The sequence below is a fragment of the Pseudophryne corroboree genome, chromosome 9 (assembly GCF_028390025.1).
Source record: "Pseudophryne corroboree isolate aPseCor3 chromosome 9, aPseCor3.hap2, whole genome shotgun sequence".
Lineage (NCBI taxonomy): Eukaryota > Metazoa > Chordata > Amphibia > Anura > Myobatrachidae > Pseudophryne > Pseudophryne corroboree.
This window is the reverse complement of record NC_086452.1, coordinates 338,749,984-338,776,955: the sequence shown is the minus strand read 5'-3', so window position 1 is coordinate 338,776,955 and position 26,972 is coordinate 338,749,984. Positions and strand designations below refer to the sequence as shown.

Genomic DNA, 26,972 nt, shown 5'->3' with positions numbered 1-26,972 from the left:
TTACATACGGAGGTTCAACTTCAAGATTGAGTCACTCAGAGCAGTGATTGCGAACCTGGAAGAAGGGGACTACATGATGTCTCGGGACATCAAGGATGCTTACCTTCATGTCCCAATTTACCCTTCTCACCAAGGGTACCTCAGGTTTATGGTACAGAACTGTCACTATCAGTTTCAGACGCTGCCGTATGGATGGTCCACGGCACCCCGGGTCTTTACCAAGGTAATGGCCGAAATGATGATACTCCTTCGAAGGAAGGGAATTTTAGTTATCCCTTACTTGGACGATTCCCTGATAAGGGTAAGATCCAGGGAACAGTTGGAGGTCGGTATAGCACTATCTCAGATAGTGTTGCGGCAGCACGATTGGATTCTCAATATTCCAAAATCGCAGTTGATTCCGACGACTCGTCTTCTGTTCCTAGGGATGATCCTGGACACAGTCCAGAAAAAGGTGTTTCTCCCGGAGGAGAAAGTCAGGGAGTTATCCGAGCTAGTCGGGAACCTCCTATAACCGAGCCAAGTCTCAGTACATCAATGAAATGGTTCTGAGAAAAATGGTGGCTTCCTACGAAGCAATCCCATTCGGCAGATTCCACGCGAGAACTTTCCAGTGGGACCTGCTGGACAAATGGTCCGGGTCGCATCTTCAGATGCATCAGTGGATAACCCTGTCACCAAGCACAAGGGTGTCTCTCCTGTGGTGGTTGCAGAGTGCTCATCTTCTAGAGGGCCGCACATTCAGGACTGGGTCCTGGTGACCACGGATGCCAGCTGCGAGGCTGGGGAGCAGTCACACAGGGAAGTAATTTCCAGAGCTTATGGTCAAGCCTGGAGACATCACTTCACATAAATATCCTGAAGCTAAGGGCCATTTACAATGCTCTAAGCTCAGCAAGACCTCTGCTTCAAGGTCACCCGGAGTTGATCCATTCGGACAACATCACGGCAGTCACCCACGTAAACAGACAGGGTGACACAAGAAGCAGGGGGGGCAATGGCAGAAGCTGCAAGGATTCTTCGCTGGGCGGAAAATCATGTGATAGCACTGTCAGCAGTATTCATTCCGGGAGTGGACAACTGGGAAGCAGACTTCCTCAGCAGACACGACCTCCACCCGGGAGAGTGGGGACTTCACCCAGAAGTCTTCCACATGTTTATAAAACTCGACAAGTATTGCGCCAGGTCAAGGGACCCTCAGGCAATTGCTGTGGACGCTCTGGTAACACAGTGGGTGTACCAGTCAGTGTATGTGTTCCCTCCTCTGCCTCTCATACCCAAGGTACTGAGAATTATAAGATGGAGAGGAGTAAGCACTATATTCGTGGCTCCGGATTGGCCAAGAAGGACTTGGTAACCGGAACTTCAAGAGATGCTCACGGAGGATCCGTGGCCTCTACCTCTAAGAAGGGACCTGCTCCAGCAAGGACCCTGTCTGTTCCAAGACTTACCGTGGCTGCGTTTGACGGCATGGCGGTTGAACGCCGGATCCTGAAGGAGAAAGGCATTCCGGATGAAGTCATTCCTATCCTGATCAAAGCCAGGAAAGATATAACCGCAAAACATTATCACCGCATTTGGCGAAAATATGTTGCGTGGTGCGAGGCCAGTAAGGCCCCGACGGAGGAATTTTTCAACTAGGTCGATTCCTACATTTCCTGCAAACAGGAGTGTCTATGGGCCTGAAATGGGGGTCCATTAAGGTTCAAATTTCGGCCCTGTCAATTTTCTTCCAAAAAGAACTAGCTTCAGTCCCTGAAGTTCAGACGTTTGTGAAAGGGGTACTGTATATACAGCCTCCTTTTGTGCCTCCAGTGGCACCTTGGGATCTAAATGTAGTATAGGTTTCCAGGACGGCTGGAGTCAGAAAATCTGACTCGTTGTTTATTCTGTATGCACCCAACAAGCTGGGTGCTCCTGCTTCTAAGCAGACTATTGCTCGTTGGATTTGTAGTACAATTCAGCTTGCACATTCTGTGGCAGGCCTGCCACAGCCAAAATCTGTAAAAGCCCATTCCACAAGGAAGGTGGGCTCATCTTGGGCGGCTGCCCGAGGGGTCTCGGCTTTACAACTTTGCCGAGCAGCTACTTGGTCAGGAGCAAATACGTTTGTAAAATTCTACAAATTTGATACCCTGGCTGAGGAGGACCTGGAGTTCTCTCATTTGGTGCTGCAGAGTCATCCGCACTCTCCCGCCCGTTTGGGAGCTTTGGTATAATCCCCATGGTCCTTACGGAGTCCCCAGCATCCACTTAGGACGTTAGAGAAAATAAGAATTTACTTACCGATAATTCTATTTCTCGTAGTCCGTAGTGGATGCTGGGCGCCCATCCCAAGTGCGGATTGTCTGCAATACTGGTACATAGTTATTGTTACCAAAAAATCGGGTTATTGCTGTAGTGAGCCATCTTTTCTAGAGGCTCCTCTGTTATCATGCTGTTAACTGGGTTTAGATCACAAGTTATATGGTGTGATTGGTGTGGCTGGTATGAGTCTTACCCGGGATTCAAAATCCTTCCTTATTGTGTACGCTCGTCCGGGCACAGTATCCTAACTGAGGCTTGGAGGAGGGTCATAGGGGGAGGAGCCAGTGCACACCAGGTAGTTCTAAAGCTTTACTTTTGTGCCCAGTCTCCTGCGGAGCCGCTATTCCCCATGGTCCTTACGGAGTCCCCAGCATCCACTACGGACTACGAGAAATAGAATTATCGGTAAGTAAATTCTTATTTTTAATCAGCATAAGCTGCTTGTGCCCCTAGGCATTCCAAATGCCCTAGGCATTTACCTAGTTTGCCTATGCCTAGGGCCGGCTCTGAGTATAGTGGTATGTGGGGAAGATAGAGTTAACCCAACATAAAGCCTTCTCTTAAAAGAGCAGTATTAGACGGCAGTGGGTTGGTGGTGCGCCCAGAGTTTTCTGAAATAAATACTAAACCACAAAGGACACAAAAAATCTTTCTGGGGCACTCTTCATTGTAGGTACCGAATGTAAGTAAAATAAAACGTAATTTTTAATGAACAAATCCTTGTAAAAGGTACAATGTTAAGTGTACTAGATGTATTTTAAAATTACATTTAATAGTCGTGATAATCACTTAATTAGTGCTTAATGCAAAAAGGGAGAAAGCAGCAAAAATTATTTAATGAACTATAAAAAGTTTGGTAGTACATTATAACAATTACGCTACACTACCAAACTTTTTATAATGGATCAAGGGGTCTATTTACTAAGCCTTGAACGGAGATAAAGTACCAGCCAATCAGCTCCTCACTACCATGTCACAGGCTGGGTTTGAAAAATGACAGTTAGGAGCTGATGGTTGGTACTTTATCTCCATGCACTTTATCTCCATCCAAGGTTTAGTAAATAGACACCTCTGTTAGTTTTGCTGCTTTCTACCTTTTGCATTAAGTACTAATTACGTGACAAAGCAAAGGATTTTTCATTAAAACGTTATGTTTTATTTTACTTACATTCTGTATCTACTTAAGGTGCAACAGGTCTAAACCTAGAAGCAAAGCAATAACAGTAGCTGTCATTTTGATTCCAACTCTTCACTGGAACAGTATTTTCGGAAGCTCTGTACCGGTGCCCCAACATTCATAGATGCAATGCAAAAAAAGGAATGAGATGATCTCTGCGCACTGGAAGCAGCTATAGTGGGTGTAAGCGGAAAGATGTGTCACCAATCATAGATGCAAGTCTTAATTTTCATTACCGCATTGCAAATTGGGCCATAATTATAGTGTCCTGACCACATACAAATTGAGGATGGTGATAAATGCGCCCCAAAGTTATCAATTTGTCCTGTGAATACTGCTACAAATTAAAGAGCACTTGTCATATACATACAAGGTGTTATGCACACCAGTGCCAGCAGGAATGTACTGGTGTCTGAACGGAGAGGGATGCAAAACAAATGAACTCACAGACAGACTGGGGAATTTGACATTACATACACAGAAGGTGATAGGGTAACAAAGTAAACACAAAGTGAACAGAGAAGCCCAAAGACTAAGAAACTGGGTGTCTCCCTAGTATTAGGAATGCTCAGAGGGAAAGAAGCGAGATGTTGTGATTTAATACGTAGAGAACCCGAAATGCTGTTGCTAAGGGCAACAGCAAAACCCTAAAGGGTTACCAACGGGTGTGGCAGTAAACTCCTTGGTCAGAGATGGAATAATAGACTCAAGGAGAGTCTCCACAATCCTAGTCTTCACTTGCAGTGCACTGGTTCAGCCTACTGCCACTAAACTGACACCTGAACACCTTGCACAGTGAGAAAGGATTTTGGCAGGCAAGTCTGAGAATACAGCCGCAAACTTGCTAGGTTCACAGAGTAGCAAAAGAACCCCAGCAGGTTAAACGACTGACTCCAGTCTTACTGCTAGGTCTGGATTGGCAGAGTGTAATACCAAATCCCAAGGCCTATTTGCAGTAAGCAACAAACAAATACAAAGTTTACACAGTACTAGCTAGCTTTCAGGAACTGACTAACCAACAAAGATTCAGCAGCATCTGCCTAACCTGAGAAGAGGGTTTATATAGCAGGTGCTGTCCACGCCCCACTCAGACCTCACAGACTGTGAGCACAAAAACCAGCACCGGATCCCCTGCCGTGCACAGAGCCTGTAACCACTGCACAGCAAAAGACCCGAACCGGAGTATCAGCTACGCTCAGGTTACTCCACTAGCACTTGTCTCCCGGTTGCCATGACGACGTGGCAGCACAGAGCAGGAGACCCTAACACAAGGGAGACAGACATCTTCAGGGTTTATAAGGCTTAAGCAGCAATCCTACGAAATACTGTATTTAGTTGTGTGTTTGGTTTGGGGTTTTTACCTTCTTCTTGGTGGCAGTTCATAAGAAGTTGGTAATGCTAACTTGAGGGTGACTCCCATTTTGAGCATAATTCCGCTCTTGTTCTGTAGCCTTCCCCTATCTGGACTGGCTAGTTTTGCTGAATACCTTAACATGAGTTCATGTCGTACGTGCGGTCTTCCCACCCCAACTGCTTTACTTTTGTATTTGAGTGATTATAGATTTCTATCTTACACAAATTGTGATGTTTACACTCTCTTTACCTTGCTTGGGATTTTACTTGTCTGTATTGTGCAGTTCTATAATAAAACATAAAAAAGAAGGAGCTGGTAATTTACCATTTTCCTTTGGTTAGTTTCCTTTGACAGCTATCGGTAAATGATAATTCTTATGATTTTCCACAGTTTCATATAACTATCATCGAGTCACACTGCACCTAATGCAGTGAGCAGAGACACTTTGAAATGCCCCTCTGAGCAATCAAACATCCTTCCTATCCTCCATTCTCTGGCATCACATTACATAGCAAGAACAATGTGAGCCTGTGTCTGTTTAGCAGATTGGTGGTGAGCTTGTAGGTAACGGGGTGAAGGTTACACTTATGCAGGGGACATAGCCACATTATGTTGTTGGGTTTCTTACCAACTCTGCTCAGCATTTCCAGTATGCTTCGTTGTCCCCTTCACAAAAACGTTCTTTCAGAGCTGCACGCACCTGTCACTGATACATACACATGGCATTAAAGGGGCACCCATTAGTAGCTCAAACATCACATTTGTTATGGAAATGGCGCATAAGTTCTGACCCGGGTTGTGTATTATTTAAGTACTAAATAATTCTCATCCATGTATAGGTCAGGGCAGTAATGTAACAGTAACTGTGGGGTGATTGGAATCACCTGGCAGCTTCGGGCTGTCTTTGTTGAATAAAGAAGATTTAGCACAGGTAAAAGCAGGAAAAAAAACATACCATATGAAGAGATAATTAAACAGGCTTACTAGAATGGAGAGGAGAGTTTTAGGGGAGAGTTCCTGCGTTAGTAGATTTCTGCCGAGTCCATTTTCCTTGTGCAAGACAATTACATTTTTAAACTTCCTTGACAGTGGTAGAACTACAGTAGGGTCTTGATTCAGAATTGCACGCCATTCTAGTTTGCGGACAGATCTTGCATGTTTTCACTGTGCATGCATCCAAGATACGCAGCAACTTCAGAGTTGTACGTGTATGCATATAATTTTGGGTGGTGTGTACTAAAGAAGAAATGCGATGAAAGGGTTTTTATCGCATGTCCAAATGAACTGAAGCTTAGATGCGGAGAGTAACGCCTATAGAAGCCTATGGTCTTCTCATCGCCCTGTGTGAAAGATGCATGCCCCGCAGCCGTCGCATCCTTCTGTGCATGTGCAGACGGATTCCCGGGGCTGATACCTGGAAGTTCGGGGACCGGTGCGCATTGCGAAAGGACAGCTCTTATCAGAAGAGATTTCCTTTGCAATACTAATCACATATGTTAGTACAGTACATATGCGATTAGTATGGATGCGATATGTGGCAGGATGTACACCGCAAGGTTAGTTCAGCCTGCCCAGTGTGGGCTGAATGGGTGTAACTGGGTGGTAATTGGACATTCACATGTAGAATAAGTGTTGTAGTTGTTTATGTGGATTTGGGGGGATGCGGTCAAGATGCCGCCGGCCGGAATCCCAGCGGTCGAAATACCGACGCCGGAATCCCGACCGCCACAATCCCGACATATTCTCCCTCCATGGGTGTCCACGACACCCATAGAGGGAGAATATAATAGTGTGCCGAGCGTAGCGAGGCACCGTGCCCGCAGCATGGCGAGCGAATCCTTGTCGGGGATTGTGTGGTCGGGATTCTGGCGTCTGTATTTCGACCGCCGGGATTCCGGCCGGCGGCATTTAGTACTGATCCCGATTTGGGGACTATATAGACTTAAGCATGCAGAGATCTATCTGATTTCAGACAGTACTCCTGCACCTGGTATAGGATTGGTGAATCTGATAGTGATGATGGCTACAAGTGAATGGATGTGCAAGGTGCGACTGCATAGATGGGATCTGCATTCATTTACAAGCACACAATCGATAAGCAGCCCATAGACTATTATAGGCTAACATCATCTGCAGATGGCGCTCTGCTTTGCATCCTGGAGCTTGTTAAATCTAACTGCATAGCAGCCCCCATAGAAACCTAACGGAGCTGATTTGCAGGCGGAAATGGTTGGACTGAGGCAGGTATCGCAGATATCTTCTGCAGTCCCTCCTTGGTAATACCAAATGATCCTTGATACAAGTGGGTATACAACAAAAAAAGTGGTTGTTTTGGGGGGAGGGGGGGGGGGGGGGGAGAGGATATCCTCCAAGTGTTGTTTCATAAATATGCCCCATAATGTGGCAATCCAAAAGTTTGCACAATTCCCAGTGCTCATTTTTTGTTCTCTGCTGACCAATTGCCCATACCTGCACATGATGCCCTAAGCATATTTTGTGTAGAGAATGGCCCTTACAGATAGCTGTGCATCAGGCAATCACAGAGCACCAGCCTGACCTGACATGGGTATGGGTCGTTGGTCGACCCAACTTAGGTCGACCACTATAGGTCAACATGCATTAGGTAGGCAGGGACACTAGGTCGACGTATTCATTAGGTCGACATGTGCTAGGTCGACAGATCAAAAGGTGAACATGAGTTTTTGGACTTTTTTGGTGTTGTTTTCTCCGTAAAGTGACGGGGAACCCCAATTAGTGCACCGTGTCCCCCAAGTTGCCCCGCTGCGCTCGGCACAGGTTACCATTCCCAATTGTAGTCCACGTGGATCGTAAAGTATGAAAAAGTCCAAAAAATGAAAGAAAGAAAAAGTGAAAAATTCATGTTGACCCTTTGACCTGTCGACCTAGCACATGTCGACCTAATGACCATGTCAACCTAGTGTCCCTGTCGACCTAATGCATGTCGACCTATACTGGTCAACCTAATGACTGTTGACCTAAGTGGTGTCGACTTAACGACCGTATCCCCCTGACTTATATGAAATGTCAAATATTAAAATTGTTTGGAATATCAGGTTTTACTGCCTCTCAGGTGAGCATAATGGAGTTTTAAGTGTTGTGATAGAATATACAGGGAGCGTCTAGCCAGCTTATTGCAGTCTCTGTGGCATATCTCTCAGACCAGTGTAGACAAGGCAGTCTGGTTACTAAATTTAGCATAGTAGAATGATGTAATTCTGCCTCCAGTAGTCAGGCCAGTGATAATGTTTTCCCTCTATGTGTACCCCCTTTACTCTGCACATGATCTGAATGCTGTCACCACATATAAACTACAGACACTGTAAAAGCTTGCTCTGCAGCGGGAAGGGAAATGGGGTGTGGAAGGGGGTCAAAAAGCAGCGGGACAGAGAAAACTGTTCCATGGTAGATGCTGCAGTTATACAGAGATGACTGGAGCAGAGGAGCAATGAGGGAGATCTGTCTCGCTGTCTTTCACAGTCTGAATAAAGATATTAATAGAATGTCCTGAGATGGAACAAAGCCCTGCAGCACACCCCTTTTTGCTGAAACAATTGGGTCCATGGGTTGCTATGCTCGTACAGCCAGTGCGACACATCTTTTCCAATAAAATCTACGTCACACTTCAAGATTAACATGTTCTGCTCACAACTGTCATGTGCATTACTTGCCACAATGCAAATATTGTAAGACAGCTCAGAAAGCACAAGTTGATTGATGGTGGTTGACAACACATTACTGTTACAAAGAAGTAATCGTACTCCCAGTATATTGTGATTCCAAGTGCAGCCAATCTAATGTTCTCCCAGTACAACATACTGTACTCTGCTGTCCTAGTGCAGCCAATCTAATGTTCTCCCAGTACAACATACTCTGCTGTCCTAGTGCAGCCAGTGTATTATTCTCCCAGTACAACATACTCTGCTGTCCTAGTGCAGCCAATCTAATGTTCTCCCAGTACAACATACTCTGCTGTTCTAGTGCAGCCAATGTATTATTCTCCCAGTACAACATACTCTGCTGTCCTAGTGCAGCCAATGTATTATTCTCCCAGTACAACATACTCTGCTGTCTGTCCTAGTGCAGCCAATGTATTATTCTCCCAGTACAACATACTCTGCTGTCTGTCCTAGTGCAGCCAATGTATTATTCTCCCAGTACAACATACTCTGCTGTCTGTCCTAGTGCAGCCAATGTATTATTCTCCCAGTACAACATACTCTGCTATCTGTCCTAGTGCAGCCAATGTATTATTCTCCCAGTACAACATACTCTGCTATCTGTCCTAGTGCAGCCAATGTATTATTCTCCCAGTACAACATACTCTGCTGTCTGACCTAGTGCAGCCAATGTATTATTCTCCCAGTACAACATACTCTGCTGTCTGTCCTAGTGCAGCCAATGTATTATTCTCCCAGTACAACATACTCTGCTATCTGTCCTAGTGCAGCCAATGTATTATTCTCCCAGTACAACATACTCTGCTGTCCTAGTGCAGCCAATGTATTATTCTCCCAGTACAACATACTCTGCTGTCCTAGTGCAGCCAATGTATTATTCTCCCAGTACAACATACTCTGCTGTCTGTCCTAGTGCAGCCAATGTATTATTCTCCCAGTACAACATACTCTGCTGTCTGTCCTAGTGCAGCCAATGTATTATTCTCCCAGTACAACATACTCTGCTGTCCTAGTGCAGCCAATGTATTATTCTCCCAGTACAACATACTCTGCTGTCTGTCCTAGTGCAGCCAATGTATTATTCTCCCAGTACAACATACTCTGCTGTCTGTCCTAGTGCAGCCAATGTATTATTCTCCCAGTACAACATACTGTACTCTGCTGTCCTAGTGCAGCCAATGTATTATTCTCCCAGTACAACATACTGTACTCTGCTGTCCTAGTGCAGCCAATGTATTATTCTCCCAGTACAACATACTCTGCTGTCTGTCCTAGTGCAGCCAATGTATTATTCTCCCAGTACAACATACTCTGCTGTCCTAGTGCAGCCAATGTATTATTCTCCCAGTACAACATACTCTGCTGTCTGTCCTAGTGCAGCCAATGTATTATTCTCCCAGTACAACATACTCTGCTGTCCTAGTGCAGCCAATGTATTATTCTCCCAGTACAACATACTCTGCTGTCCTAGTGCAGCCAATGTATTATTCTCCCAGTACAACATACTCTGCTGTCTGTCCTAGTGCAGCCAATGTATTATTCTCCCAGTACAATATACTCTGCTGTCCTAGTGCAGCCAATGTATTATTCTCCCAGTACAACATACTCTGCTGTCCTAGTGCAGCCAGTGTATTATTCTCCCAGTACAACATACTCTGCTGTCCTAGTGCAGCCAATCTAATGTTCTCCCAGTACACATACTCTGCTGTCCTAGTGCAGCCAATGTATTATTCTCCCAGTACAACATACTCTGCTGTCCTAGTGCAGCCAATGTATTATTCTCCCAGTACAACATACTCTGCTGTCTGTCCTAGTGCAGCCAATGTATTATTCTCCCAGTACAACATACTCTGCTGTCCTAGTGCAGCCAATGTATTATTCTCCCAGTACAACATACTCTGCTGTCCTAGTGCAGCCAATGTATTATTCTCCCAGTACAACATACTCTGCTGTCTGTCCTAGTGCAGCCGATGTATTATTCTCCCAGTACAACATACTCTGCTGTCCTAGTGCAGCCAATGTATTATTCTCCCAGTACAACATACTCTGCTGTCTGTCCTAGTGCAGCCAATGTATTATTCTCCCAGTACAACATACTCTGCTGTCTGTCCTAGTGCAGCCAATGTATTATTCTCCCAGTACAACATACTCTGCTGTCCTAGTGCAGCCAATGTATTATTATCCCAGTACAACATACTCTGCTGTCCTAGTGCAGCCAATGTATTATTCTCCCAGTACAACATACTCTGCTGTCTGTCCTAGTGCAGCCAATGTATTATTCTCCCAGTACAACATACTCTGCTGTCCTAGTGCAGCCAGTGTATTATTCTCCCAGTACAACATACTCTGCTGTCCTAGTGCAGCCAATGTATTATTCTCCCAGTACAACATACTCTGCTGTCTGTCCTAGTGCAGCCAATGTATTATTCTCCCAGTACAACATACTCTGCTGTCCTAGTGCAGCCAGTGTATTATTCTCCCAGTACAACATACTCTGCTGTCCTAGTGCAGCCAATGTATTATTATCCCAGTACAACATACTCTGCTGTCTGTCCTAGTGCAGCCAATGTATTATTCTCCCAGTACAACATACTCTGCTGTCCTAGTGCAGCCAATGTATTATTCTCCCAGTACAACATACTCTGCTGTCTGTCCTAGTGCAGCCAGTGTATTATTCTCCCAGTACAACATACTCTGCTGTCCTAGTGCAGCCAGTGTATTATTCTCCCAGTACAACATACTCTGCTGTCTGTCCTAGTGCAGCCAATGTATTATTCTCCCAGTACAACATACTCTGCTGTCCTAGTGCAGCCAATGTATTATTATCCCAGTACAACATACTCTGCTGTCCTAGTGCAGCCAATGTATTATTCTCCCAGTACAACATACTCTGCTGTCTGTCCTAGTGCAGCCAATGTATTATTCTCCCAGTACAACATACTCTGCTGTCCTAGTGCAGCCAATGTATTATTCTCCCAGTACAACATACTCTGCTGTCTGACCTAGTGCAGCCAATGTATTATTCTCCCAGTACAACATACTCTGCTGTCCTAGTGTAGCCAATGTATTATTCTCCTAGTACAACATACTCTGCTGTCTGTCCTAGTGCAGCCAGTGTATTATTATCCCAGTACAACATACTCTGCTGTTCTAGTGCAGCCAATGTATTATTCTCCTAGTACAACATACTCTGCTGTCCTAGTGCAGCCAATGTATTATTCTCCCAGTACAACATACTCTGCTGTCCTAGTGCAGCCAATGTATTATTCTCCCAGTACAACATACTCTGCTGTCCTAGTGCAGCCAATGTATTATTCTCCCAGTACAACATACTCTGCTGTATGTCCTAGTGCAGCCAATGTATTATTCTCCCAGTACAACATACTCTGCTGTCCTAGTGCAGCCAATGTATTATTCTCCCAGTACAACATACTCTGCTGTATGTCCTAGTGCAGCCAGTGTATTATTCTCCCAGTACAACATACTCTGCTGTCCTAGTGCAGCCAATGTATTATTCTCCCAGTACAACATACTCTGCTGTCTGTCCTAGTGCAGCCAATGTATTATTCTCCTAGTACACATACTCTGCTGTTCTAGTGCAGCCAGTGTATTATTATCCCAGTACAACATACTCTGCTGTCTGTCCTAGTGCAGCCAATGTATTATTCTCACAGTACAACATACTCTGCTGTCCTAGTGCAGCCAGTGTATTATTATCCCAGTACAACATACTCTGCTGTCCTAGTGCAGCCAATGTATTATTCTCCCAGTACAACATACTCTGCTGTCCTAGTGCAGCCAATCTAATGTTCTCCCGGGTGGTCTTCTGTATGCCGGCGGTCGGGCTCCCGGCGCTCAGTATACCGGCGCCGGGAGCCCGACCGCCGGCATACCGACACTTATTTTCCCTCGTGGGGGTCCACGACCCCCATAGAGGGAGAATAAAATAGTGTAGCGCGCCACCGTGCCCGTAGCGTGGCGAGCGCAGCGAGCCCGCAAGGGGCTCATTTGCGCTCGCCACACTGTCGGTCAGCCGGCGGTCGGGCTCCCGGTGCCGGTATGCTGGGCGCCGGGAGCCCGACCGCCGGCCAGCCGTAGTGAACCCGTTCTCCCAGTACAATATACTCTGCTGTCCTAGTGCAGCCAATGTATTATTCTCATAGTACAACATACTCTGCTGTCTGTCCTAGTGCAGCCAATGTATTATTCTCCCAGTACAACATACTCTGCTGTCCTAGTGCAGCCAGTGTATTATTATCCCAGTACAACATACTCTGCTGTCCTAGTGCAGCCAATGTATTATTCTCCCAGTACAACATACTCTGCTGTCTGTCCTAGTGCAGCCAATGTATTATTATCCCAGTACAACATACTCTGCTGTTCTAGTGCAGCCAATGTATTATTCTCCTAGTACAACATACTCTGCTGTCTGTCCTAGTGCAGCCAGTGTATTATTCTCCCAGTACAACATACTCTGCTGTCCTAGTGCAGCCAGTGTATTATTCTCCCAGTACAACATACTCTGCTGTCCTAGTGCAGCCAGTGTATTATTCTCCCAGTACAACATACTCTGCTGTTCTAGTGCAGCCAGTATATTATTCTCCCAGTACAACATACTCTGCTGTCCTAGTGCAGCCAATGTATTATTCTCCCAGTACAACATACTCTGCTTTCCTAGTGCAGCCAATGTATCATTCTCCCAGTACACATACTCTGCTGTCCTAGTGCAGCCAGTGTATTAGTCTCCCAGTACAACATACTCTGCTGTCCTTGTGCAGCCAATGTATTATTCTCCTAGTACACATACTCTGCTGTCCTTGTGCAGCCAGTGTAATGTGCTCCCAGTACGGGGTAGTCCACTCTCCCAGTGCAGCTAATGTTCCATGCTCCCAGTACATTGTTCCCTATCTCCCAATGCAGTCAATGTAATGTGCTCCCAGTACAATGTAATGTTCTCTCCCAATGCAGCCAATGTAATGTGCTCCCAGTACAATGTACTACCTGTACAACGTTCTGTTCTGATGAAAGTAAGGAGGTATATAACGGGTAAACCCCACGCTGTAGGTTCCCCTCTATTACCAGGCCAACCTGTCATAAATTAACACTACCAGTCCAGGCTATGAACACAGGTGATGGCAACACTTGGCAGTTGAGATTTATTACTTTGAAAAGTAGCATTCATCATTATAACATTGATGATGATGATGATGATGATGATGATGACGATGATGATGATGAATGGAGTCTCTTGAAAGGGTGGTAGGAGGAGGATGGGAGAAGACTCAGCTTCAGCACTAGGTAAGCCCCCTCTCCTGATGAGATCACATCCAATGTACCTGTTTGTTTAGCTCAGAAATGAATTCCTCTATCGCCCCCCCCCCCCCCGCCCCCTAAAGGTTCCAATTATCTTAATTAGTCAGTTATTACTCACCTTTCATAGCTGTGTCTTCTTCAACTAGCGTCAGGAGCCAGGTCCTCTGCAGCAGGGTGAGTATGTGAGGTGTGTGGAGTATCTGTGAGTGTGTGTTAGTATGTATGAGTGTATGCATGAGTGTGTGTGACCCCTGCCACACACACACTGTATTGATAAGCGCAGTACCATTAATAACTTATGTTTTTTACACTAGCAAGGTCTGTGCTGACGACGATGCTCATCATGGACCTTACTCCAAGGGCCGGGAACCTGCAACAATTACATGACCTGACAGGAGGGCATCTATAAGAAATAAAAATATATTTATCACTTGCGCCAAGAGACAGCAGCCTAGTTGTACAATACTTCTGAGCCACACGCTTACATACAATACCACATTCAAAAATGAAATAGACCAAAGGTGCTGTCTATATTATGAATGTCCACTGATTAAAGACAATGCACATCAATGGACCTGATAGTCTCCACTTTTTGTTCAGTGCCTCAATTTCCATTTCTCCAATGCATAAAGAGGAAGAAAACAAAGCAGAGAGTTAGAACACTGTGGGGCAGATTTATTTGGCTTGGTGAAGTGATAAAGTGGAAGGTGATAAAGGACCAGCCAATCAGATCCTAACTACCATGTCACCGGCTGGGTTTGAAAAATGACACCGAGCTTAATAAATCTGCCCCTGTGTCACTTCTATGTCATCCTTTTAGGATAAATCTCCACAGCACTCACCTTAACTAGGTGAACGACGTTCACATAAATGTTTCTTTAGGTATTTCTGAGTGGTGTTTAAAGCCTGGCTTCCACCTTCATGTCTGGGCTTAATAAAAATCCAGTATTTCTAAAATGAAGCTTATAATGGCCATTTTTCCGGTATTATGACCAACAAAGTGCACCAAAAGTGGAGGTCTGTACCTCCAACAGCTTCAGGAGACAAAAACACGTGGTCCAAAACTATACACTATACCTGGGTAAACAGGGAACAGCGCAGAGTACAGTGTACATTTTTTACTGTACATGTCCCAAATGGGCGTTTAGGGGAGTCTCCAGTTCAATCTCCACATTCACTGACGCATTTCGGCTTGAATCCTTTCTCAGAGGAGGGCATCTATATAAACACACACTTAGATCGATTTTTTGCTAATGCCTCCATACACAAGACGAAAATGAGGGGGAATAATGGGCACCCCTGTCTCGTACCATTTTTGATGAAAAAGGGATCAGAGAGGGCCCCATTGACTCGTACTCGGGCAGAAGGAGATTGGTACAGGGCCAAAATGCGGTGAAGGCAGAAAGGCCCTAAGCCCAAACATCGGAGAAGGCCTTCCATGAACCGCCAATCAATCCTGTCAAAAGCCTTCTCCGCATCTATAGAGAGTAGAATTGCGTGGGTGCCATGTGTAGTTACATGGTGGATAAGATCTATGATTTTAGTGGTATTGTCCTTTGCTTCCCGTCCTTGAACAAAACCAACCTGGTCGCCATGTATCAAACTTGGGAGGAGACGGCCCAACCTATTAGCAAGCATTTTTGCGTAGAGTTTTATTTCATTATTTAACAGGGAGATCGGCCTGTAACTAGAGCACTGAGAGGGGTCTTTACCTTCTTTAGGGATCACAGTAATATGTGCTCAAGACAATGAGAGGAAAAAGCAGTATCCTTAGAGATTGTGTTGCAGGCTCGCAGAAAAAGGGGCATGAGGTGGGATCGGAATGACTTGTAGTATGCCACTGGGAATCCATCCGGACCCGGGCTTTTCCCGATAGGTGTGGAAGACAGGGCAAAGTCCAATTCTTCTATGGTGAACGGTTGTTCGAGAGAGGCTATATCCTCATCTTGAAGTCTAGGAAACGCAACCGAGGAGAGATAACTGTCAACCGCCCTTGAGGGTGAAGGTACTGTAGTCTGAGTTTGGGTTCCCCTCAAGTTATAAAGATCAGTGTAATAGCCTTGAAACGCTGCCGCAATCTGTGAAAAAGAATGTACTGTGGTCCCACCAGGGACCTTTAGTGAGCGAACATATGTCTGCGATCTTTGGGCTCTCAGCGCTCTAGCCAACATAGAGCCAGGCCTATCCCCCCATTGGTAGAATTTATGACGGCTTTTCCGGAGGACCCATTTAGTTTTGTCTTGGAGAAGTTTATTAAGAGCTGTTCTAGTTTCAGTGAGTTCTCGTAACACAGCCTCGTCTAGAGAAGCCTTATGGTGTGTCTCGAGCTGTTGGAAGCGAGCTAGTAGCCGTCCACGTTGGGATTCTCTCTCCTTCTTTAACTGGGACCCCAGTTGAATACACTTACCCCGCAAAACACATTTATGCGCCTCCCAGACCGCAACAGCAGAAGTATCAGGGATATCATTCCAAGAAATATAATCAACTATGGCATGAGAAAGCTCCACAGTCGTACGTGTATCGTGTAGCAAGAGCTCATTGAACCACCACGTCCACGGTCTAGGGGGCGCATCAGGGGGAGTTATGGTTGCAAAAATAGGGGCGTGGAATGACCATGTGACTTGGCCAATATGGGTATCAGAAAGAAGCTGCAAGTTTCTATGATCTATCAGAAAATAGTCGTAGTCTCTGACAGTGGGGTGCTGGATACTCCAGACGTCTACCAATTGATGTTCATGAAATGTCTGGCGTATTTTACGATGGTCCTTCATTAAGATATGGGAGGACCCAGAGGAACAATCCAACGGGGGCTCAAGAGACCAATTAAAGTCCCCACCTATAACCATACAACCTTCTCTCAGTGGGTCTACCAGACGGGATACTTTCAAGAAAAACTGTTTTTGTTTTGTATTAGGGAAGTACACATTAACAAATGTAAACAGTTGATTAAATATTTTGCATTTCAGCAGTTGGCATCTAACTTCAATCAGTATGTGGTGCGAGAGTTCTGTTACCGGAAGTCTACGGGAAAGCAATATCGCTGTACCCAAAGATTTACCTAGGGAATTGTTACTACACAATACATGGGATAGTAGTGGTTACTGAGTCGAGGGGCTGCAGACTGTTTGAAATGCGTTTCTTGCAGGAAAGCTACACTCACTCTCTCTGTGTGAAGTTCTCGTAACAGAGTGGAGCGTTTTTCAGGCATATTAAGGCCCTTCACATTGAAGGAGCATAGTTTGACAGTCATTGAGCTAGATGGCACCATGGGAAAAGAAAATACGCAGACCTAGCAAATAGGCAACAACACCGAACCACGGCAGAACAGGAGGAGTAGACAACCTCAATGTGAGACACAAGAAAATAAAGTGTGGGGGAGAAGAAAAAAAAAAGGGAGTAAAGACAGAAAACAAGATAAAACGGCAAAACATATATAACAGTAGAAGAAGAGAAAGAAAGTCGGAAACACTGAATATAAAAATACAATGTTGTGCTAGCTAGCACAAAGGAAAATAGTCCGCTGTTTGAGCATGTGGGGTGTAACCATCGCCCCATGCTCCAAGTTCGGATTGCGGAACAACCCAACTGGGGAAGGGTAGCTGCAGCCTCCACCGGGAACCGATATGTACGGCTCAGTGAGAATACAGCCAGTCAAAGTGTAGAGAATAGAAACCGTATGTAAGGAAACATTAAGTAACGGTACATGGCACATTTAACCGAAAATACAAAAATAACATCAAGGCTACAAGAAATCTCAAAGTACAATTGATCAGGGAAGAAGCAAACCATAACACATTTAAAAACTATACCGGGAAGCAGGTAGAACTGTATACTTCAGGGTAACATATAACGTTATAATCATGAATCAAACATTATGAGTGTATACGTATCTCTAGTGTCAGGAGTGGCAACGTAACTCAAGCTGGCAAGAATCATGTCCGCCAAGACAGTCCGTCAAGTGACTGAGGAGGGAAGGCCCCTGCTTGCCGAAGAAGGGTTCCCCTTCCGCCTTGTCACAGGAGTCCAAGGCGGTCTCGGAGCAGGCAGAGTCGGAGGCTCGAGGCGAGTATGAAGCATGGTCCAATCTCCCAGATGCGGTTTAGGTATAGAGAGGGCGAGACAGAACTGTTCGAGTTCGTTAGGTGACTGTAGGACCAGTTGGCAGCCTTCGTGAGAGGCTTGTATGTTCAAAGGAAAACCCCAACGAAACCGAATGTTCTTTTTCCGGAGAGCGTCCGTGAGGGGTTTCAACAAGCGCCGCTGTTGGAGAGTATGCCATGAGAGGTCTGGGAATATTTGGATCTTGGTTCCATTGTATTCAATCTCGTCGAGTTTACGGGCCTTGCCGAGGATGTCCTCTTTAACATGGTGGTAATGGAGGCAACAGATAACATCTCTGGGTGCCTCAGATGAAAGTCCTTTCGGGCGTAAAGCGCGATGTGCCCTATCAAACAGGATCGTGTTGTCTGGAGGAGCATCGGCAATCTCACTGAAGATCTTAGTGAGAGTATCAACAATATGTGGCCCTTGTATATCCTCGGGAAGACAACGCACGCGGAGGTTGTTTCGAATTCCTCTATTATCCAGGTTGTCAAGACGGCGTTGCATGGCAAGACTGATTCTCGGAGCTGTCTGTGGGAAGAGTCTAGTTCCTCTAAGTGGTCCTCTGCATCCGAGACCCGGTTGGACATGTGTGAGAGTTCTGTTTTAAGTGTAGAGATCTCCACTTTGATGGCTGCATTTATCTTCTCCAATTCTACAAAGTCCTGTTTCGTGGGAAGATCGTCTTTGGTAGGAAGAGAGCGGAGGTGAGACAAAATGTCCGCCATAGTAGGATCCACAGTAGTAACTGGGCTACGGGGGGCCTGTGATGCCATAGCCGTATGAACTGACAGAGGAGAGGTAGAAGCGTAATCAGCGTCTGACGGACTCGTGACTGTCTCGGGAGTTAAATATCTGTATAAACTGGATTGGGCGGGAGAGGTAGCGGCCTTCTTGGAGCCAGACAGCTGCTTTCCCTTTTTGGTTCTTCCCATTAAAGTAGTAGCATGTAGAGGGGTGTCTCAGAGATCATGGCATGTAGCTTCACGAAATGTGCGTGATGTAGTCACCAGCATAATCATACAAAGTGAGTTTCCCGGTGTCGGCCAGCAGCAGCCATCCCCATAATCTCAGGGTGAGGTAGGACGGGGAAACATGGCCTGCGCCCGCATAAGCTTTTCAAAGCATTCGCACAGGAGATGTGTTCGACAAGAATAACGCTGTAGAGGAGGTGGAGCAGTATCGTGTCAGATGGCCCCCACAATATCGCAATATTTCCTTCTTGTTAGAGACTGGAAGTACACTTAGGGCACCGCCATGGCGGGACTGACAGGGAATTTACATCCAGAAACTCCGCGCCTGGGAGAGATATGTAGTATACGAATTGCCATGTCCGCCCCCCGCGGATGTCTCAGAGGTAGAGTAGGGCAACCAGCCACAGAGGCCCCGGGCCAGCCGACAGCCCCCGCCCGGCAGAGGACCACCTAGACACAGTAGCAGTAAATACAGCAAAAGGGCAGGGTGCAGGGGGCTCTGATGAGCTCTAGAGGTGGTATAAAGCAGTATAGAGTGCGCCGGCACTGGGACAGATTCCTTATGGGAGAGCTGCAAAGTGGGCCGAGGCCACAGAGGGGCCAGGTAGAGGGGTCACCACAATATAGCAGGGTACCTCAGAGCAGCCACAGGCAGGGTCCTGCTCCTGGAGTGTACAGCCAACCAGGGTGTCAGAATTCCACAGCACTCCACAGCAGCCTCCAGGGAACAGCAGGGATATAAGTTGCGCAGGGCCAGTTTAATATATTGCAGGCTTCCTGTCTGTCGGAGGGGCAGCCTGGCCAAAAATTACTGGGAGAAGCAGGGAGCTCCAAGAGAAGTCTTAGATCGATTTTTATCTATGATTTCTATTTTTTCTTTACTCGTTTTTTAAACAATCAACATTGATGTTGTATTTCAGGGACTAAAACACGTGTACTAACATTTAAAAATGAATATAACAAAATCTTCTGTTAGCACATGTGTGTTATAGCCCCTGAAACACACTATCAATTTAGGTTTATAATCAATTTTGTACTGTCAAAATTCAAACTTTAGTATATACACCCCTTACTGTACTTTCTCTACACTAACTCTCTTCCCCCAGAGTTTCACAAATAGCTAAATAAGGACACAGAGATATACATTTTGTATAATATGCAGTACCAGAAAGTAATTTTATTTTTTATTTATGTATGAACATTTATTTACAGGTTGAGTCTCCCTTATCCAAAATGCTTGGGACCAGAGGTATTTTGGATATGGGATTTTTCCGTATTTTGGAATAATTGCATACCATAATGAGATATCATGGTGATGGGACCTAAGTCTAAGCACAGAATGCATTTATGTTACATATACACCTTATACACACGGCCTGGAGGTCATTTTAGCCAATATTTTTTAAAACTTTGTGTATTACACAAAGTGTGTCTACATTCACACAATTCATTTATGTTTCATATACACCTTATACACACAGCCTGAAGGTCATTTTAATACAATATTTTTAATAACTTGTGTATTAAACAAAGTTTGTGTACATTGAGCCATCAAAAAACAAAGGTTTCACTATCTCACTCTCACTCAAAAAAGTCAGTATTTCGGAATATTTGGATATGGGATACTCAACCTGTATATGTTGCCAGCATATTTCGTTGCAGTTTAGAATAGCATATAACAATGATAAAACAAATCTGGGTAATAACAGACCCTGCTCGCAAGCTTACAAAATATAGGGTAACAGGCATTGATAAACAAGGATGTGTTACATAGTGCATATTGATCCAGCCAGATTGCAGAGGTCGGCTGTATGATCCAATCACACAGCAATGTTGGCCAAGGGTCAGGAGAATGTGTGAGTGAAAAAAGAGAAAATACATAAAGTTATGTGTGGACTGTATAAGGGGATGTCATTGGGTAGGGTAGCTTATGGAAGTTACGTGGGTGGTTGTTGAATTTAAAAATCTTGTCTAAAGAGATGAGTTTTCAGTAACTTGTTTTTATGCTTAGAAAGAGGACTTTTGTATAAATCTAGATGACCTCTGCTATGTTCTGTCTGTGCAGCTGAAATAAGGTGCTCTAAATTACCCGTGCAAAGTGTTCTGCTCTCCCAGGACAGCCTGCTCAGAGTCTCTAGTACTAAATGCTGCCACATTACAATATGTTCTGAATTGCTCCCAGTTCAACTCACAGGGGAAATGCAGTGAAAATAGGATTTTAATACCTACCGGTAAATCCTTTTTTCGTAGTCCATAAGGGATATTGGGGGAAACTAGTACGATGGGAACGTCCCAAAGCTTTCAGAATGGACGGGAACATGCAGAGACTGGTGCAGCACCGCCTGCCCAAACTGGGTATCCTCTTTGGCCAGGGTATCAAATTTGTAGAACTTCACAAACGTGTTCTTCCCCGACCAGGTAGCCGCTCGGCATAGTTGCAAGGCCGAGACTCCACGGGCAGCCGCCCAGGAAGAACCCACTGATCATATAGAGTGGGCCTTCAGAGATTTAGGAACAGGCAAGGCTGCCGACACATAGACTGCTTTGAAGCAGGGCAATCCTTCTTCGGCGCATCATAGAGCACGAACAAGGAATCTGTCTTTCTGACCCGAGCTGTACACTTGACATATATTTTCAAGGCCCGCACAGCATCCAATGTCTCCGGAGGAGCAGAAGCCTCAGAACTGGACGGAACCAATAATAGGTTGATTCAAGTGGAACGCAGAGATGACCTTCAGGTGGAACTGCTGTCTAGTCCGGAGCTCCTCTTTGTCCTCTTAAAAGACCAAGTAGGGACTTTTACACGATAAGGCCCCCAATTCTGAAACATGTCGAGCAGATGCCAGGGCCAGTAACATCGCCGTCTTCCACGTGAGGTACTTGTCTTCTACCGTCATCAGAGGTTCAAACCAGGAGGACTGTAGAGTTCAACACTACTGTACATCCAAATCCCAGGGTTCCGTAGGCAGCACAAAGGGAGGTTGTATGTGAAGTACTCCTTGCAAGAAGGTCTGAACTTCTGGCAACACTGCCAATTTATTCTGAAAGAAAATGGAAAGAGCTGAAATCTGAACCTTAATAGAACCCTGATGTAAGCCTTTATCCACACCAGCCTGCAGGAAACGTAGGAAACGACCCAAGTGAAACTCTGCAGGCGGATTATGTGCGTTCCTTGCACCAAGAGACATATCTCCTCCAGATATGATGATAGTGTTTTGACGTCACAGGTTTCCTGGCCTGAACCATGGTTGCAATAACCTTCTTGGAAAGGCCCTTTTGAGCTAGGATGTTCCGCTCAACTTCCATGCCGTCAAACGAAGTCGCCGTAAGTCCGGGTAGATGAACGGTCCTTGTTGAAGAAGATCTCTTCTGAGTGGTAGAGGCCAAGGGTCTTGGACGGTCATATCCAGAAGATCCGCATACCACGCCCTCCGAGGCCAATCCGCGGCAATTAGAATTGCCTGGACACCTTGATTCCTGATTCGCTTTAGCACTCTTGGGAGCAATGGGATCAGAGGAAATAGGTAGACCAGCCAGTACGGCCAAGGCGATGTCAGTGCATCCACTGCCCTCGCCTGAGGGTCCCTGGTCCATGAGCAATACCAGGGAAGCTTCTTGTTGAGACGAGAAGCCATCATGTCTATTTGTGGGCAACCCCACCAGTCGATGATCTGCTGGAACACTAGATGATGGAGCCCCCACTCCCCCGGGTGGAGATTGTGACGACTCAGGAAGTCCGCCTCCCAGTTGTCCACACACGGAATGAAGATTGCTAACATGGCTCTTACATTTCTTTCCGCCCAGAGGAGTATCTTTGACACCTCTCGCATGCAGGCTCTGCTTTTTGTCCCTCCTTGTCGATTGATATATGCCACCGCCATCGCGTTGTCTGACTGTACCTGGATCGCGTGATCCTTGAGCAGAGGAGAGGCTTGAAGTAGAGCATTGCAGATCGCCTGAAGTTCCAGAATGTTGATTGGAAGGAGGCTTTCGTGGGCTGACCACATGCCCTGGAACTGCGCCCCTTGGGTGACAGCTCCGCATCCTCTCAGACTCGCATTCGTCGTGAGGAGGGTCCAATCCTGTATCCCAAAACGTCTGCCCTCCAGGAGATTGGAGGACTGTAGCCACCACAGGAGGGAAATCCTGGCCTAAGGTGACCGCTGAATCATCCGGTGCATCTGGAGATGCGAACCGGACCACTTGCTCAGGAGATCCAACTGAAACGTTCTGGCATGGAACCTCCCATACTGGATTTCCTCGTAAGAGGCAACCATCTTTCCCAACAATCTTATGCAGAGATGTACGGACACTCGAATAGGTCGGAGCAACATACGGACCATCTCCTGAAGTGTTTTTGCCTTGTCCTCTGGTAGAAATACCTTCTGGGCCACAGTATCCAGCAACATCCCCAGGAACAGGAGCCTCTGAGTTGGCTCCAGGTGGGACTTCTGTAAGTTGAGGATCGACCCATGGTCGGACAGAAGACGAATGGTGCGGTTGATATGGAGCAACAAAAGCTCCCTGGATCTTGCCTTTATCAGAAGATTGTCGAGGTAAGGGACCACATTGACCCCCTGGATCCGGAGTTGAAGCATCATCTCCGCCATCACCTTCGTGAATACCCTCGGGGCTGTTGACAGGCCGAAGGGCAGTGCCTGGAACTGGAAGTGATCGTCCAGCAGGGCAAACCGCAGGTACGCCTGATGAGGCCTAATCGGAATATGGAGATAGGCGTCCTTGATATCCAAGGAGACCATAAATTCCTGTTTTTCCAGACTCACAATCACTGCTTGCAGGGATTCCATTTTGAACTTGAACACCCTCAAAAAAGGATTCAAGGATTTCAGATTCAGAATGGGTCTGACCGAACCGTGCTTCGGCACCACAAACAGGTTAGAGTAAAACCTTTTGCCGCATTGTGGTAGTGGTACAGGAACAATGTCCGAAGGACACACAAGCTGATCACAGTGTAAAAAAAAAAAAAGTTAAAAACAAACCATACTGTCCAGGGAGCCGGTGTCCGCTGCTCGCCCTTAACTACACCCTGTACCAGCTTCCAGCGTGTCTGTGAGGCACGAAGCGCTGAGTGTGTGCTGTAGATGGCTGTTGTAAGCAGAGGAAGGCACCAAAACGCAGCTGGTCCCGCTCTGAGGAAGCTCCGCCCCCTCCAATGGTTCCGCAGCTGTATATCTTATTTATACAGGCAAAGCCGCCAAATAAGCTTAAAACCTCACACAAGTGCTTAGTTAAGCAGTTTTGTGCCAGTGTATGCACTGGGGATACAAGCGGGACCCCCCAGGGAGGGTCCCGTACGCCGCGCCCGTGGTCAGCCGCACTTTGAACCGGGGACCCCCCTTTGTACTCGCCACCGATGGCACCTTCAGGCAGCGTTAGGGGTGTGCGGCGTGCTGCGGCTGTGACAGCCAAGGCGCAGTGCCCCGCTGAACAAAACAGCCCCTCAGGACGGTGGTCCTGCAGCGGGGAAGCGGCTCTGCACCTTGCAAGGCCGGTGACGCGCCCCCCTCCCACGGTGCAGGTATGCTGTTGCCCTGACAGCATACTGAAAAAAAAAAAGTTTTATTTGAAATTGAAGAAAACTCTCTGGAGGTGCCGGAGATGTGCATCCTCTCCTGAGGGCACTTTTTTCTAAACTGCCTGTGGGAGGGGGCATAGAGGGGAGGAGCCAGCACACCCAGTTGAAGAAATTTAAAGTGCACTGGCTCCTTTGGACCTAGTCTATAGCCCATCGTACTAGTTTCCCCCAATATCCCTTATGGATGCTAGAGAAATCGGGTTTGCAAAATTGCAGATCTGTCGCAATTTTTTTTTTAAATGACAATTTTATGAAAGACAAAATCTTTGCCTTCAGTAATATTGGTATTTTAAAAATGAATAAAAAAAATCACTGATTATCGTAGTGTTTGCGAAACCGGATCCCGTTACATTTCCCTCCGTGTCCTCCGGGTGTTTAGAATGCACTGTTCTCTGTACAACATGCTACACTCCTCCAGTATACATATCTCCTGGCTCCCAGTATTAATTCCTCTGATAGCCCACTATATCATTTCTCCATAAGCATACACTAAAGTGTTAATATATTTTTTTAACTAATGCTGCATTCAGATAGCAAATGCCGGATCCTACCCGGTAAGAGAAATGTGTCCTTACCGGGTGGGATCCGGCATTTGCGCTCCTCTGCTGGCTTTCCGACCCGGCAATATACCGGGTCGGTTGCCATAGCAGCGGGGGGCGCAGCAGCAGCAGGGGCGGGGGTGGAGGCGGCGCCGGGAGATGAGCTCATCTCCTGCGCCGCCTCTGCCTATACTGTGAATGGGAGCCGTGTCGCATCGGAACGGCTCCCATTCACACTGCGCCTGACCTGGTATTCAACCTGGTAATAACCCTTCTTTTTTACCGGGTTGAATTACCGGGTCAGGCGACCCGCTAATTCTGCAAAGGACCTTTCACATCGCACACTGACCCGTTTCGACACGGCAATATGCCGTGTCGATACCGGGTTATTAGTGCGATGTGAAAGGGGTATCAATGTACTCTCTGCTACTCTTGTGACAACCTCATAGTTTCCTTATTTTTGAAGTTTTCAGTAATAATTTACAGATTTACAGATGACTAAGTTGTTCTTTTATAGAGTTCTGCAGAGGTTTTTCCTACTGGAACTAGGCATAGTTCTGAAACTGAATTCATTTGGATTTTCCATGAAGGTCTGCTATAATTAAGGGAACGAAGTTCCTGTAAATAGCTTCTCAGAACTTCATTCATGACTCCCCTCCCAGTGTACACAGCTCTGTTCCTTTTACTCTCCCAGTACAGCTCTGTCTGTGCAGCAGTTTCCTGTCCCTTCCCTAGGAAAACACAGGCACAAGCTATAGGCAGCAAATGAGAGCAGTTTATTCCTTTGTCTCTCCTCCCTCTCTCCCCCCTATGCCAGCTTTCCAGCCATCCCCCCATCCTCCCCTGGCCTGGAAGGGTGGACCTCTCAGCTGATTCTTCCGGATCACTGTAGCAGCAGTAAGAGGAGGGACAGGGGGATACAGGATGTTGGGGTCCCAGCCGGGGTGATGTGACACTGTCACCTTGTACTGTCCCTGCTACAAGCCATGTGGTGTCTGCAGTGCAATTCCGAGAGGACCCAGTCTCTCCTGGAGCTTGAACTGGACAGCTGGTAATATAGTATATTTACTTATATACATAGATGCAAACTCGTGCATACAAAACTGCACACCACACAGCAAGAGATCCCTGTCTCGCCTGTTTATATATATATATATATATATATATATATATATACACACACACACAAACCTAAGGTACAAAATATCACAGTAGTACTTACAAAAGATCTCAATACAAGGCAGCTTTGTATAATCTATAGCACTATTTGCAAATTGTCACAAAATATAACATATACATTATATCACCAAACACTCGCTTCTGTATACATTACCACAGAACACTACGTCATCTTGCTGTAATAAAGTCTGTTTTATTTATCTGTACAAATCCAAAGTATGGAATACACGTAATATAATACCAGAGAATGTAATCTGTTGCACATAACATGCCATAACAAACAAGCATGTCACTGTAAGCATTGGAATAAACATTTTATATCATTACGCTGTCTATTGTATGACACAATGCACTGTGTATAAGGATACACTTAGCTCTCTAAGCATTAGAATGTATAACACCATTAATAACACTATTGGTTGTGTCCCGAAACAGCCTAAAGATTATTAGTCTGCCTGTATGGCACTCTTTAGGTGACAGCGGGGATCCTGACTGCCCGCAATCTGACTGCATCCCCTCTTTAGTGAGGATTCAGTGACATTGCATGTAAATGTAATGCAAACATTCACTTCTCATTGTATTTAAGATCATATGCAAAATATGACATCTATTTATTGTGAAGGAAAATGGGAATTGTTTTATAATAGTGTGAACACTTGTGCCTATGAGGAATTATCCAGGAATTAATTTAAGTTTGGGAATGTTGTAGGAAAGAACCTAAAGTATAGTCAGCT

At 45.8% G+C, this 26,972-nt stretch overlaps 1 protein-coding gene across 10 annotated transcripts in view; it reads left to right on the top strand.

Moving 5' to 3' along the window:
• IQSEC1 (IQ motif and Sec7 domain ArfGEF 1) overlaps positions 1-26,972 on the top strand; it is a 578,820-nt gene that overhangs the window by 337,300 nt on the left and 214,548 nt on the right. Inside the window, exon 1 of one of the 10 annotated variants that reach the window (XM_063940597.1) lies at positions 25,840-26,110. The exons of 8 other annotated variants lie outside the window; for them this stretch is intronic. In XM_063940597.1, coding sequence (XP_063796667.1) covers positions 26,046-26,110 — 65 coding nt within the window. In that variant the 5' untranslated portion in view covers positions 25,840-26,045. Of the gene's footprint in view, positions 1-25,839; positions 26,111-26,972 lie in introns of those variants that run through there. One more of the 10 variants, XM_063940598.1, reaches the window with a different exon arrangement.